The 14436-nt window shown below is 44.1% G+C and overlaps 1 protein-coding gene across 4 annotated transcripts in view; it reads left to right on the top strand.

Annotated features, from left to right (window-relative positions):
* Positions 1 to 11139, top strand: part of ARNT2 (aryl hydrocarbon receptor nuclear translocator 2) — a 95443-nt gene extending 84304 nt beyond the window's left edge. For all 4 annotated transcript variants that reach the window (XM_066559184.1, XM_066559182.1, XM_066559180.1 and 1 more), the window contains 3 exons: positions 1671 to 1836; positions 4111 to 4247; positions 6613 to 11139. In XM_066559184.1, the coding sequence (XP_066415281.1) occupies positions 1671 to 1836; positions 4111 to 4247; positions 6613 to 6711 (402 nt within the window). In that variant the 3' untranslated portion in view covers positions 6712 to 11139. The remainder of the gene's footprint in view (positions 1 to 1670; positions 1837 to 4110; positions 4248 to 6612) is intronic.
* The last annotated feature ends 3297 nt before the right edge of the window (positions 11140 to 14436 follow it).

Here is a 14436-nt window from a genome sequence, read left to right as displayed (position 1 = left end):
CTGGTTAATGAAATCCAGTCACAACATTTCTTCAAATGATATGGAAGGTGCTGAAAATTACTAAAACAAATTACTCATCCCTCTTACTGTGCAAATTCTGTCCAAGTCAACCGAGTTTGGATGTGAGTGTAAGGAAATTGGAATTAATTCTTCCATCTTAAATAAAGTAAAATGGAGCTAAGCCTTGCAAAAGTGAGATGCTGAGCTCTCACTGCCATTGTGGAAACCTTCAGAAATATACAGTTTCTTAGCTTGGAACTGAACTGAAGACTTAATAGCATCTTCCACATGTTATTTGCCTGTTGGGATATATTTCGCTCCCCCAGCTTCCCTGCATTTGACCAAAAGTCAGAATCATTAAGTTTGGAAAGGACCTTTATGGTCCTCAAGTCCATCCATTAACCCACTGCTGCCAATTTCACCACTAACCCACATCCCCAGGTGCCACATCCACACATCTTTTAAACACCTCCAGGGATGGTGACTCAGTCTCTTCCTTGGGCAGCCTCTTCCTGTTCTTGACAGCCCTTTTGGTGAAGGAATTTCTCCTGCTGAGAAGTGATGGGAAGTGGCTCAGTGAGCACTGCTGCCAGCTACCTCAGTGCCCTTGCATGGATCCTGCCCAGCCCACGGACTTGTGTGTGTGTCTGAGGGGTGTAGCAGGTCACTGACCTTTTCCTCTTGGATTGTGGGGGCTTCATTCTGCTCCCTGTCCCTCTCTTCCAGGGAAGAGCAGCTTCCTTTGCATGCACTGATTGCCAGTAACAGTGCACATCATTGCAGATATCCAGAGATATAATCACCATTCAATTTCTGTTTGTGGCCTTGGTTAGGCAGTGAGTTTTTCTTGGGACTGCTGGACTTACTTATCATATGGGAAATGGTTTGTAGTCAGATTCTGCCTGTGCACCTTGACTTTGGATGGAACACTTCATTCCCTTTAGTCCCGGTGTACCAGTTGTACATGTCTCAAAGTAGCCTCTGCAGTGTTTAACCATTTGTGTAACATTCTGGGAGATCCTCTGATAGAGCTGTTACGTAGGTGAAATGGCAGTAAGCTGGATTTTAGTACTTTTAAATTAACTCAGCTGCCCAATTAAAGCAATTGTTAGACTGTTTCTTCCCTTCTGCCAGGACTTGGTGATTCACCCTTTACAAAGCAAAGTAACTGCTGCCTGTATTTCATAGGCAGGGAGAGAAAGCAGCTCATTAGCTTTGAAACTTCTTCAGTCATTTAGTCCCAAGCACTGGAGACTCTGGTCATCTGAGACCTGCATGTGTCCTGCAGGACATCCAGATAACTGATTTCACTGTGGCACTGCAAAATCAATAACCCTGGAAAATAAAGATGAACCCTTCATACCTGTTGAGTTTGAGATTAATCCTCATAATACTGGTAAAAGAAATCCTGGTTTTCCAAATAGCTCTGATACAGAGTACCTGTGAGCTAATGAGCAGGAGAGCTGTAGGTGTTGGTTTATAGTCTGTTGTATTCCTTCTGCAGCAGTAACCTGGCTTGGACAGAAATGAAATACAGCTGAGACAGGAGAAACGTGCCTGTTGGCATCCATAGAGTTTATTTAGTCTTTGCTTTATGTTGAAAAAAGTGATTCTGCTGTGCTGTTCCCCAACAATAAAACTTTTTCCTTCTTTTACGCTTTGTTCCTCAGCAAATTCCATCTCAGTCTGGCAAGGCTCAGTCATCTCCCTTTGGCATTGGAACAAGTCACACCTACCCAGCTGACCCATCATCTTACAGCCCCCTGTCCAGCCCAGCCACCTCTTCTCCAAGTGGGAATGCCTACTCCAGCTTAGCAAACCGAGGTGCAGGCTTTGGTGAGTTTTAAATGGTGTAACACAGAAATGCACGTAGAAATGAAACTCTTCAGCATTAACTCCATTAAAAATCTTCCAATATTTAATCAGTAAAAATTGGTTTTTATTTTTCTTCTGGTGGGTCAGTTGAGAAGCCCAGGTGGTGAAAGGGTTTTGCTTTCTGCTGCTGAGTAGAGAGGACAGAACTGACCTCTTCCCTCCATGCTCCATCTCCTCCACATCCAACACACTTCAAAATATTGTCATTTTATGGTATGAGGGAACTTTTTTTTTCCCCCCCAGTAAATGGTGTCCTGAAAGATTCAAAATTTTTTTATATGACTAGTAACCATGCTCCCAAATTGTAGTCAACTGGTTCAATTTGCTTTTTTTTTTCATTTTTTATCTTCTTCATGGTGGTTTCCTCTTGCACTTGTACAATTGCACATTGTAGTTTGGCTGAAAATGGGATTTATTTTGTAGCCCCAGTGCTACCAACCTAATCAGAGTAGGTACCATGTTTTGAAATGGTTTTCTTTTCCCATTATGTGCCAATTTGGTGGCTTTCAGACCGTGACCCAGTAGGTAACCTCTTGGTAAGTTTTCTGCACTCCACCAGAATAGTATTCAAAATATATAATGGATTCCATGAAAATATACAGGGTGATAATAATGTGCGATCCCAAAAGGCACGGGTAGCAGTGTGCTGGTGTGTGTTGTGTGCTCCTGTCCCTGGGCAACAGACCTGGCACAGACCTGTGCCTAGAAAAAGGACATTGGGATGGAGCTCTTCCCACACAGCTTATTCCTCCCTCCATTTCCTTTTCCACCAGGCATTGTACATTTGTTTATGAGACAGTCTTGTATTTCAGGCTTAAGCTACTTGGCAAGAACCCTTTCACTTAATGAGAAACATCTCCTGACCTACATCAGTTTGGGTGCTATTAATAACCCAGCCTCGACGGAGACGAGCGGCTTCGAGGGCCGGCTGGCAGGAGCTGCTCTGCTGAAAAGAAGCATCATTTGCTTCACTCACTTAATTTCAATGTGTTGTTCTGAGGGGAAATAAAACAAAACAAACTTGCAGCTTGCTTTTAAAGGGGAACTTAGATGAATTTTATTTTGGCTCTTAAAATGTCCGCAGGGTTTTTGAGTCAGCTGAATTACTGGTTGTGGTAATGTCAGTGAGGGAAGAACTGTAATCATCTACTTTGGATGTGATAGAAATGCATCACTGCAGCCTGTTTACTTTCCTGTAAAACCTTCCCTTTATCTGTTTTGCATGGCTTAGCTAGTTGCCAAAGGGATTGGGTTAAATATGTGTGTCTGTATTTTCTGAAGTCATGACTGTGAGTAGTGGCTGATTTGACGTGATTTGGAGTCTGGCTATCAAACACTTGGCATAGCACAGGTGTGGAAGTTTGGCACAGGAAATTTGGCACCCTTGGCAGAGGATGCTGGTGATCAGGAAGAACCAGACATGCACAGCTTGATCCTCTGCTGTGAGAGGGAAACAGGCAAAAATAGCTGGAGCACTTATAGAGACAAACATTAACAAGAAAAAAGAGGAAGAAATATTTGGAGGAAAAGCAGAAGCCTGGTGGCAAGCTTTCTAAAATGCTAGTTCTTAGAAGGAGATACTGTAACTAAGGAATGGAAAATTATCCAAAAATATAATTCAGTGGCAGTCTGTAGAAATGCAGGGTAAAATGAGTCCAGCTTAAGTGTTACTGTACTCATGAAAAATGTATGTGTAATAGGTAACCAAATTAATGTGTGGCAGCATGCTTTTTTTCTGGTGGACCATTTAGAAGAAATTAATCTCCTTGAAATCATCATTTAAACTGTATTTACAATGAAGCCTTGCTATTCATGTTACTCTGTCAAATTTAAATGGCATGAGACTTTTAGGAAAGTATCACCATATTGACAGAATAATAATTTGCTATGAACTGCATATTAAGTGAATCACTTTGCAGATGTATCACTGGAGGACAGGACAGTCCAGCAATGCCTGTATTTAATCAGTAAGTCTGTTGTCTGTTGATCATACTGTTTCTACATCTGCTTAAAAAAGTCCTGGATCTGCTTACATGCTTCTTAGATGAGTACCAAACTGTGCAGCCACTGCTCCACAAGAATTCAGAACTCCCTCCAGCTTCCTCCTCGCAGGGCTGGTGTCACCCAGGGCCTTTCTCCAAGGCTCCTTTACAAATCCAGGCACTGGTGGATGCTGCCCCAAAGCAGGCAGGTGTTTTGGAGGAGCTGCTCCCTGACTTGTGCCTTTTCTTGCAGCTGAAGGAGGCCAGAGCAGCGGGCAGTTCCAGGGCAGACCGTCCGAGGTGTGGTCGCAGTGGCAGAGCCAGCACCACAACCAGCAGAGCAGCGAGCAGCACTCACACCCACAGCCCAACCAGACCGAGGTGTTCCAGGTGAGCAGAGAGCCCAGGGTCCCTCTGATCACATCTCAGTCTGAGTTAGAGCCATGGCCCTTGAGGATCAGGTGCAGCAGGGCCTGCAGCCCTTCCCTGCTGCTGCGTGCTGCCGTAACCCTGCACTGCTTCCAGCTGCCCTTAGCTACTGAGGTGGTTTGGGTTTCTGCCACACAGCAGCATCTTTGTTGAAGTAGAATGCTGTTTTCCCTTCTCTTTTGCACCCCATACTTTGGGCTTTCATCTTTTGCAGAGACCTCATGAAGTATTCCCAAGTGGAATGTCTTTCTTATCCTGGTGCTGGCCTCTGACAGCTCAAGTTCAATTAGATATCAATGTCATTCTCTTTGACAGTTCAAGCAGGAAAGGAGTCTGATAATGCACAGAAGATAGTGGACAATATTTTTTTAAGGTTAAACCCAGTCAGATACCAGATGGGGGTAAACAATCCTCTTCAACTATCTAATTAACTATAATTCTGAGTCTTGACTACAGATAGCAAAGCTCTACTATAGAGTACGACTTCGTAAGTTGACTAATAACATATCTGTCCTTGTATAACTGGTTTTTAAATTAGATGAAGAAGACAGTTTACAAGAAAACAATGCAGATAAATGCAGGAGAGACAGTTCAAGCCCCAAGCAAGGTTTAGAAGTGGGGCACCTCCTTGTCTTTTGGAAAGTAAATTCACCTGCAAGACTGGGCTCGTGTGCAAGAATGCTGCAGAAGAGCTGTGAGCATGGGAATATTCCTGTGTGGATGAACCATTGCTTTCACATAAGATCAAACAACAGCCCATCATCTGGAATAACTGCATGTCTGTGTGCTCTTAGCCCAGGGCCCAGGCAAGATTGGTCTGTTGCATCTCTTTGTGTTAGCAAAGGTTAATTGCTCTCCAAGAGGATATTCAGGGTAATTCCAGTGGAGCTGATGGCAGCATGGTTTGATGGCCAGCAGAGACATGGGGCTCCAAGCAATGTCTTGCTTGTTTCTTTACAAATTTCTCATGAAGTTAGTGGCAAGGAAGACCATGGGATAAAAGGAGAGCTGGGCTCATCTGCAGAGCTCTTGGAGGTGAGCGTGTGTTTGGAGGAAATTAGGAAAATAGCTGGATGGAATAAGAAACTTGGATGAGTTTAAAGGCCTCCAAGAAGTTGCTTGGATTGTGCCCAAAGTCAGCCCTGGGTTAGCTGGGCTTAAGGAGAGAGGCAGACTCAAGAGGAGACCTTGCTGGATCTGTGCCTGAGGAGACTTTGCCACAGAGGCCCCAGCAGCAGAAATGCCTTCAGAGATGGAAATGGAGACGGGAGGGAGCAGCTACAGCCTCCCCTTGGCTGGGAGAGAGTGTGGGAAAACATCAAATAAATCCATGTTTTGGTCAGAAGATGAAGGCTGACCCTGGCAGCTCAGACACTGCCAGTTGTGCTCACAGTCTCTCTCTCTCACCACATTGGCAAGGATGCTGTGAAGATTTTGGATGTATTTTAATCAGTTTTTATTTTGGAGGAACTTCCCAGTACGCAGCAGCTCTCAGTTCTTTCACAGAGCAGATCCTGTGAGCTTTCTTACTTGTTTTTTGGTTTTGTTTTATTGTGAGGATACTGGGCCATCCCTGGCAAGACTTGGGTTTGTGGTAAGAGTTTATTATTGTAAGGACTGAGGAAAAGCAAGTGTAAACTCTGGTTTTCCCAGCAAGGGATATCTTCTCCCTGTGGCTGCAGTCTCCAGCTGAGAGGAAAGGTTGAGTGTTTTTTGAAGCCTCCTGCAGAGACCTCACTTGGCTCAAGACACGTGAGAGCAATTACCACGAAATCCCATTTCTCCTGAGAAGTTCCTGCTATTTCCTCTGCCTCTGTACATCCATGAAGGCTGCTTGGGCACCTTGTTAGCTGGGGTGATGTTAGTCTTGAGTGTTCCACAGAGCAGTGTTCACCTAGAGAGTGCTGGTGGGAAGTGAGACCTTGCCCAAACCCATCCTGACACAGCTGGAGCCTCCAGTGTGTGAGATGTTGTACACTGCCCATGGAGTGAAACCAAGAGAGTTTGCTTCTCTCCATATGTAGCTCCCATTCCAAGAGGAGCTGTTTCAGTCTGGGAGGAGAAGGAGGCAGTTCAAATGTGTTTTATTTCAGAGGAGTGAAACTTCTGACCTGCTTAAGTCCCACCTCTTGTTCAGAAATGCTCCAGCAAAACATAAGTAGCACATAAACCTTAGCCCAGCCCTCTGCACAGGTCTGGTTTTCACCTTATTTATCTAAACTTGGCCTTTTCTGGTTTTACACTGAGAAGATGAACAGGAAACAGTTTGTGTCTGGATAATGTGTTGGCAAGTGAGACTTCACTTTGATTTTTCCTTATCGTGCAGGACATGCTGCCGATGCCTGGGGATCCCACACAGGGTACTGGCAATTACAACATTGAAGATTTTGCTGACCTGGGCATGTTTCCACCATTTTCCGAGTAGCTTGTGAAGCAGAAATGGAAGTTCTTCTTCTCCAAGGCCATTTCAGTGTAATTTTGGCGCTGCTTTTTCTGTGTTGCATTTCTGTAGAAGCTACTAAACCAGAGGACACATTTCTCACGTTTCAGATAGTGGTGTAGGGCTTGCTCTCTCCTCCTTGGGGTGCACCAGTGCCAACAGAGGAGCTCCAGCACTTGTTAGTGGTCATTGATAGCTCCGTTATTTTTTTTTTTTATTGTCATCTACCTCAGAGATAAAAATTTTGCTTGTTTTTTTTTTTTTAAATCTCTGAGTCTCAAATATTTGAATGTGAATGATGCATAATATTTCCTTTGAATGGTAATTTTTCAATAGATAACAAAGTAACAAAGACTAACAGAGAAAAGGTAAGGTCATGTCTCGTTACAGTGCCTACCGCTCCATTTTGATGCCTTGCTTTAAGCTTAAGTTTCTGGAAGCAGACACAATATTCTGTTTTCTTTGAGTCTTGTAGGTTTTAGGTCACTTTAAATGTTGAGATTAAGCAACATAATGTAGGCCTCTCTCACCAGAAGATTCAGCTCTGCCTTTTCTAACTTAAACTTGAATGTGTGTACATTTTGGTACTTTATGTATATGTTGTGCTGTATGAAGTGATTTCCTGTACTGGTTTCTTTTGCCTTTACAAAGGGTCCATTCTGGAGTGTACTGAAAGGTTGATGATGTATGTGAAGGGTTTGAATATCCTGAGACTCTCCATCACTTCACATAGGTGTTCTTACTTTTAATTCAGGTGGTTCTCTATTCAGAACAAACATTTTCTTACATAAGCTATTGGTCTGGTTTTGCACTGAATTGAGGCCTATAACCTTGTACATTTCTCACTGGCTGCTTTAATTATTATTGTTCTTGCTTTCCCAAAAATATTGCCTCTTAAAAAATGACTGTAAACACATTGAGATTGCATTTTCTATATTAGCTGCATTTCCTTTCTGTGAAGTACTTTTTATACTGTGAAACCTCACATTTTAACAGTGGAAGGTGGTGGCCTGTTACAAGGAAATTGTTCAAGCTCATTTGCTGCAAGCAGTGAGATGGTTTTGTAGTGTATAATTTTTTTAAAGTGAGTTGGTAATAGGTATTGATTGGACTATTGTCCACTGCATACACAGTGATAACTTGAATTTTTGCTTGGATTCCCAAGCAAATGCTTCTGTTAACCCTGTTCTGTTAAAAATGGGATTTTCAGCGTACCAGGTTTGTTGAGGACTCTTGACTGCTCTGAATGCTGTATGCTTTTCCACAGAGGTAAGTTGATCACCTTCCTCTTGGGCAAGTCACCTGCCATATGTCTTCATGAGAGATGTGGTAGGAATCTTTTTGTTCAGTATTTTATATGCATGATGAGTTACAGAGGTTGGACTGTAAGGATTTTATCCTGATCATTTCTTCTGGGATGGGAACACAAAGAATCACTTACAAAGCCCCAAGTTCCTGCATGCAGGTTGTTCATAACCTCTGAGGCTGGGTGCAGAAGAGGAAGGGGCAGCTTTCCTCAGCTTTTGGACGTTCAGGGGCCAATAAGGACCTGGAAAGAGCAGCCCCAGGGCACAGCCCCCATCCAGAAGATCTCAGTGTGTGCAGCCATTCTTAGACTTCACAAGATTAAGCTCTGCCTTCTCGTAGCCCCTCTAGAATTCTGGGGTGTGTCTGAGTGGGGACAGGGTGCACATCACCACAGTCCATATTTTGGGGTGAGATCCTGGGGAGCAGGCAGGCCCTGCCCCACAGCCCTCTCTGGCCAGGCAGGGTTCAGGTGAGCCTGGCCCAGGGACAGGGCTGGCACAGATGGGGCTGTGCCCATCTGACACTGCTGTCCCAGCCTTCTCCCAGATCAGCACGTTGTGTTCAGTAGCCAGGAAGAGTCCTCCTTACTATTTCTCTCACTAAATCTGGGATCAATCTCTTACCCTATGTGCAAGTGGGGCTAGGGAGTCTTTTTTTTTAGGACAGTTTTGTATATCTCTAGATGAGGTACTGGAGAGGCCTCAGATCTCCTGGTCTGCACTTGCCTCACCAAATCACGCTGAGAACAAGCAAAAATCTTCCTATCTCTTCTCCCCCAGAGATCTGGAAAATACCATCTTAGGTGAGCAAGCCATGTGCTTATGCACTTTGCTTTTAAATACATGGATGTTTATTCTCTTGGAGCCATCCCCCTTTCCCCTCATGCTGTTCAAATGAATGACTGCTCATGGAATTGGAGAGGCAAAGGAAGTTCTGCTGTGAAGTTCACTGGTGTCTCTAAGAGGTGCCTGGATGCTGCACCAGTGAGTGAGGTGCTCATTGTCTGTGCAGGGTTTTGAAAGGGGCTGCTTATGAGGGAGGGAGCAGTAGGTGAGCAGTTTGTGTCTCTCCACAGAAGATGCTTGACATGAAAAGTGTCAGTTCTTCTGAAATTTTTATGAATTTCTCCATAAAGTGAATCATGAATTCAGCAAGAAAGTGCTGTTCCTGTGTTTTATTTTACCCAGCAAACTGCTCTGAGTATATTTATAGTTTATTTTACTTCCTGAATTCAATTCAAAAATAAGGTTTTTAAAGTCATTTTCTTTCTCCTGACATCAGCAATGATAACTTCCTCAGTGTGTTGTGGGTTTTTTACTACTGAAGAAGGCTTCCCGTGTACAGATTTTGGTTGTGCAGTTCAAAGTGCTCTGTTAGAAGAAATGTAAGCACATCTCTCTTTTTCTTGGTTTTTTTTTTTTTTAAGTCAGTATGCCTGAGGGATCAGACCATGGACTGCTCCTCACCTTGTGGGCTCCTTTCTGGTTGGGGAAGGTGATGGCTGCTCTGTCCAGGGCAGTGTGAGCAGTGCCAGGTTTGGGTTTTCCCTGTCAGCTGTTTCTATTGTGCCATCCCAAGCCAGGCCTTTACTCTTGGCATTTCCACCCTTGCCCTGCTCCTCTGCCATTCCTGGCCACCCCATCTCCCCCAGCCCAGGTGGGAGGTGTGGGGCTGCCATTCCCAGCCACGAGGAGGGAGCAATCCACAAATTTGGCAGTTTGGTGCTTCTGAGGCAGAACTGCTGCAGGTGAGGCTTTGCTGCTGCAGGTGAGGCTTTGCTCGTGCTGCAGGGCTCTGCCCTGGCCCCTCTGTGTCCTGCCTGCTCCTCCCCAGCAGCCCTCCAGGTGCTGTGGCTGACAGAGCTGTGTAGCCTTGGCTGTGCTGTATCTTGTGTTTCCTTACTTAGCTTATCCTGTAGCTGCAGTTATAAGGTGCATTGGGAATGCTGATGTTTTTATTACGTGCTGTCGGTGTAGCTTTGTTGGCACTTTGGCTTCTAATTTCCAGAATTTCATAGGTGGTGGATTTCTCATTCCTTTTGTGGATTTTTTTCCAAGCTGGAGATAAAGCTGTGATTTCTGATTGAACTGTTGCAAACACAGTGTTTCTTGAAACTGAATTTTCTGGGTTTTAAACTCATGGAGCAGGAAACTGCAAATAGTGATGGTCTGGGTGAGTTATTTCAAGGAGCAGACATGTAGACTGAGACAGTTTTAGATACTAAAATATTTATATTCATTTATTCAGAAGAACAATCCAAGACTCCATCACATTACTTGTACAAGTGCTACTGGCAGTACCTACAGTGATGCTTTAACCAGATAGTTCCATTTGTAGCTTTGTTGCCTTTTCTTTTCTTTTGAAGTACAGTATGAAACTGTAAATACTTCTTGCAGAACTGCCTTTTTAACTCTTAATTACTTTTGGCACAGTGTTAAATAGTGTTGGATTTACCCAATTGCTATGACATATATTTTTATACATAGGTGTACTCTTTTTTCAAGAATAATACAGCCATTTTGTCATTAATGCCTTATTGGTGTCATACTGCTGTTGCTCTTTGTTTGCAAGGTATCGAGTGGACTAATTTCTAGTTCAGATATTTTCACTTTTCCTGGCAGTGCTCAAGTTTGGCTTCAGGTGATTTTTGCCAGAGCCCCATTTTTCACAGTTGTTAACTGTGAGAAGAAGAGAATGTGGGCTTGGGCTTGTTGCTGTTAATGGAGCAAAGAAAAGGTGATGGCATCTAATTGTCTTTAAAAGGTCAGACTTCTCCTACTCTAAACCAGAGTGCATTTCATGAAACTAATGACTGTGGGCACTGATTACTTTGTGTAGATTAATGGTCTTTTAAAAAGAAAGGGAAAAGAAAGAAAAAAAGGAAACAACTCCAAAAATGGGCTTCTGTCATTGTTAGGCACTTGGTTACGTATCTGTTTAAACTCTTCATATTGATGTGAAATTGTGCTGTGGATAAAGTGTATTTTGTACTTCTGAATGTTCTATATTTATGACTAACAAGTACAGAATCAGTTGTGTGTATGTATAACTAATAACTGCCTTTTTAAATTTCATTAAAATAAAAATGTCATGAGCTGTTGTTAATTCCTGTCTTTCTGTAAATAAGTAAAATGTGCTGTTGGGAATTGTCAAGTAAGAAATAACCCTGGATTATAAGATCCATGCCAAAAATCAGAAGATGAGGCATTGATCTTTGTCTTTGAAATCTCCTCCGGTGCTGTGTGGTTGGGGACAAGATGTTCCTCTTTTATCTGCCTTGTAAAGGCTGTCCAGAGGGAGCAGGAGAAGAATGATAGTTTGAGAGCTCAACTTTTAAAAGTGTTCCAGAAAAACATTAATTAACAGCCTGTTCTACTGATGACGCTGAGGTGTGTGAATTGGTGGCTGTATTGTAGAGGATTTCATTAGAGCACAATTGGTTTGGAGCTAATTCATGGTCTGGGGCAGTATTTATTCACTGCCTGGGGTGGTATCACAGTGGTTTCCTTGTCTACCTTTTGGTCCCATTGTTCAAAGTTAAAAAATACTTGTATCCTTGCCACAAACATTCTGGTGACCTTTTCAGATTGCCTATGTAAGGCACATTTGCTTTTCAGCGTGGTTCCTCATTGCATTTATATTGTTATTTCTTTGTCTACTTGATGCTTTGTGAGCAGGACTTACCTTGCTCATGAATCCAAGAAGCTGGTGACTGTGCCATGGCAGGAGCTGAGGACATTGCTCTAAGGCCTGCATTCCTGGCATGGGGTAGGTGGTGTTTCCACAGCTCATACTCCATTTTTAGGGCTCTGCTGGGACCTGGCAGGGAACTGGGGCACTGGGATGGGATTAATCAGATGCAGCCACCAGCCCCCCCGCTCTGCTGGGCTCTGCTCACTGTGTTCATCCCAGAGACACAGGTTGCTCAGTGAAAATGGGCCATTCGTGCTGTTTTGCTGTGAAAATTGAGTTTTCAATGAAGTGATGTTCTCCTGGCATTTGCTCAGGTGCTGGTGAGCATCTCTGATGAACAGGCATGTGCCAGACCTTGAGCCCCATTTGGAAGTGCAGCCACTTTCATCCTGGCAGCTCTTTGCTGCTTTTCCAGTGCAGTTTAATAGGCTTGCAGTTGCTTTTGAAGAACATTATCCAAACAGAAAGGCACACACAGAGTGGGTGTTGCACCCATGCCAAGCAGGGTACAGTGTGGTTGGGCTGCTTTAAGATCCCTCCCAGCACTCTTTTCATGTGGGTCATCATTAGCTGTGCTCTCACGTGCTAAATCAAGTGTACTTCTGGGCACTGTGGTGACAGCTGGGTGTGGAGTGCTGAGAGGTGCTGGTTTTGGTGTAGAATCTGGGTTTGGAGATGCTGGGTGTGGAATGGAGCCACGTGTTTGGTGGCTGATGGTCACTGATGGTCTCAGCAGGACACCATGGCAGAAATCTGCCCAGGCTGCATGCAGGGATGAAATGCAGCTCAGGCTCACCGTCTTTGCCTCTATCAGCTGGCACTAATGAATCATAACAGCAGGTTGGGTCTTCATTATGGTGATAGAAATACATTTTTCTTTATTTTTACATGGGAGCTATTTCTTAGCCTTATTTCTATCAAAATACTATCATGGTTCAGGAGGTATTACTCATTTAATTTTCCCAGTTTCTCTCCACAGGTTGTATATAAGAGGGACAGATACAGGATGAATTCTTCCATTCTTTTTTACCAAGTTTCAGCATATTCCTGGTTGAAAATACTTGGCAGCATCTCTCTTCAAACTTTGTGGTCTGTCCCACATAAAATGAAATGGAATCACTTGAGCTGTATTAATGGACTTGGGATCATATCCAGGGGTTGCTAGGGCATCTTTTCATTAGCTCTGGAAAAAATTATCTTCTAATTATAGACTGGCACTAAATACTGATATACAAAATGTGCCATTTGGGACCCAGTTGAAAAAAATGTCACTGCTAGGCTCACCCTGGACAATGCAGAAGTGCATTGCCATGGCTTTTGCAGACAAAAGGGTAAGGGCTGTACCCACAGCACTGCAATGACAGCTGTGCAGACAGAGCCTGGGGACAGAGGACAGCCCCACTGCAGCTTTGGGTCTTTCCCCAGTACACACACCCCCAACACTTCGGTGTCCTGCTGCTGCCTGTTAAAAATAACAAGCACCTCTTTCCAGTTAGGAAGGTGAAGTTTTAAATACTTGGAACATTTTTAAAAACAAGAAGCAGTGCAAGGTTGAACTACTTTGGTGCACTCTGTCATCCCAAGCATGTTTTGGGTGGCTCTCAGAGCCTCCCCCAGTCGCTGTCCATCCTTGGCTGTGCTGTGGCTGATGACCCTTCCCTTGGAGCTCAGTGCAGTTCTGTGTGTGGCCCTGATGGGAAGCGGCTTCAGTCTACAAAATAAAATCACAGGATAGTTATTTTCCATTTAGCACTGGAATTAGTGGCCTGACAGATCCATTGCCACTGAGGAGCAAGGATTTTGAAGACCTGAGTTTGCTTTGTTGTCTGAGGCCTCCAATTTGCTAAATAAACACACAAGAGAAGCCCTGGCAATTGTAAACACAACCCATTGCCTTCACTGCAGTGCACAGAGCAGGGGGCAAAGGCTGAGTGATAATACTGCCCACTCAGTGGAGGAGTTTGTCCAGTGGAATTGTCTCAGAAGCAGCCCTCCTCTCTCCTCAGCACCTCCTGGATGTGACGGACCAGGGATACGAAAGCCTGACTCACCGAGGTATTGTAAATGCTGTGGGATTCCTTCCCTCATGCAAATCACACTCAAACAAATGTTACATTGTTTCTGGTTCACATAATTTGGAGCAAAAGTCATCAGGAGGCAACACTGCAGTGCTGCTGCTGCTGATTTAAATTGTATTTCATTTTTAAATGGGACTGTTAGTGGATGTGTCCTCTCCTTCTTATGTTAGCTGCTGCTGCTTTCTCCAGCCTCCAAGAGAGCACAGAGTACTCTGAAAATTTGGAGCTGGTTGAGGTAATTCAGGCTGGTCCCTGCATGTGAGGGACAGATGGAGTCAGCTTGCTCCAGCATGCTCTGCTCTGGGAAATGGGAATGACATGGAGCTCATCTGCATAAGAGGTACCTGGAAACACCAGCTTGTCACCTTCCCACAGTGTCCCCTTGGCAGAGCTTGCAGAGGTGGGATTGCATTCCTGGGCCTCCTCCCAGTGCTCTCCAGTGTGTGACTGCTCAGCTTCTGTTCCAAAATGGAAAAAGTGATGCTATAGTGAAAGAAGGTCTGGGCTGGGACAGTGATTTTGTGCAGTGTCAGGGAGTCATGGCCTCTTCAATACCAAGCCCATGTGTCATCGTGGTTGTCCTGTGTAGTCAGGAGAAGTTCCTGCCTGATGATTTATTTGGTGACGTACG

This window comes from Molothrus aeneus, chromosome 13, assembly GCF_037042795.1.
Source record: "Molothrus aeneus isolate 106 chromosome 13, BPBGC_Maene_1.0, whole genome shotgun sequence".
Lineage (NCBI taxonomy): Eukaryota > Metazoa > Chordata > Aves > Passeriformes > Icteridae > Molothrus > Molothrus aeneus.
The sequence above is the reverse complement of the archived record's forward strand: the minus strand, read 5'-3'. Positions and strand labels throughout refer to the sequence as shown.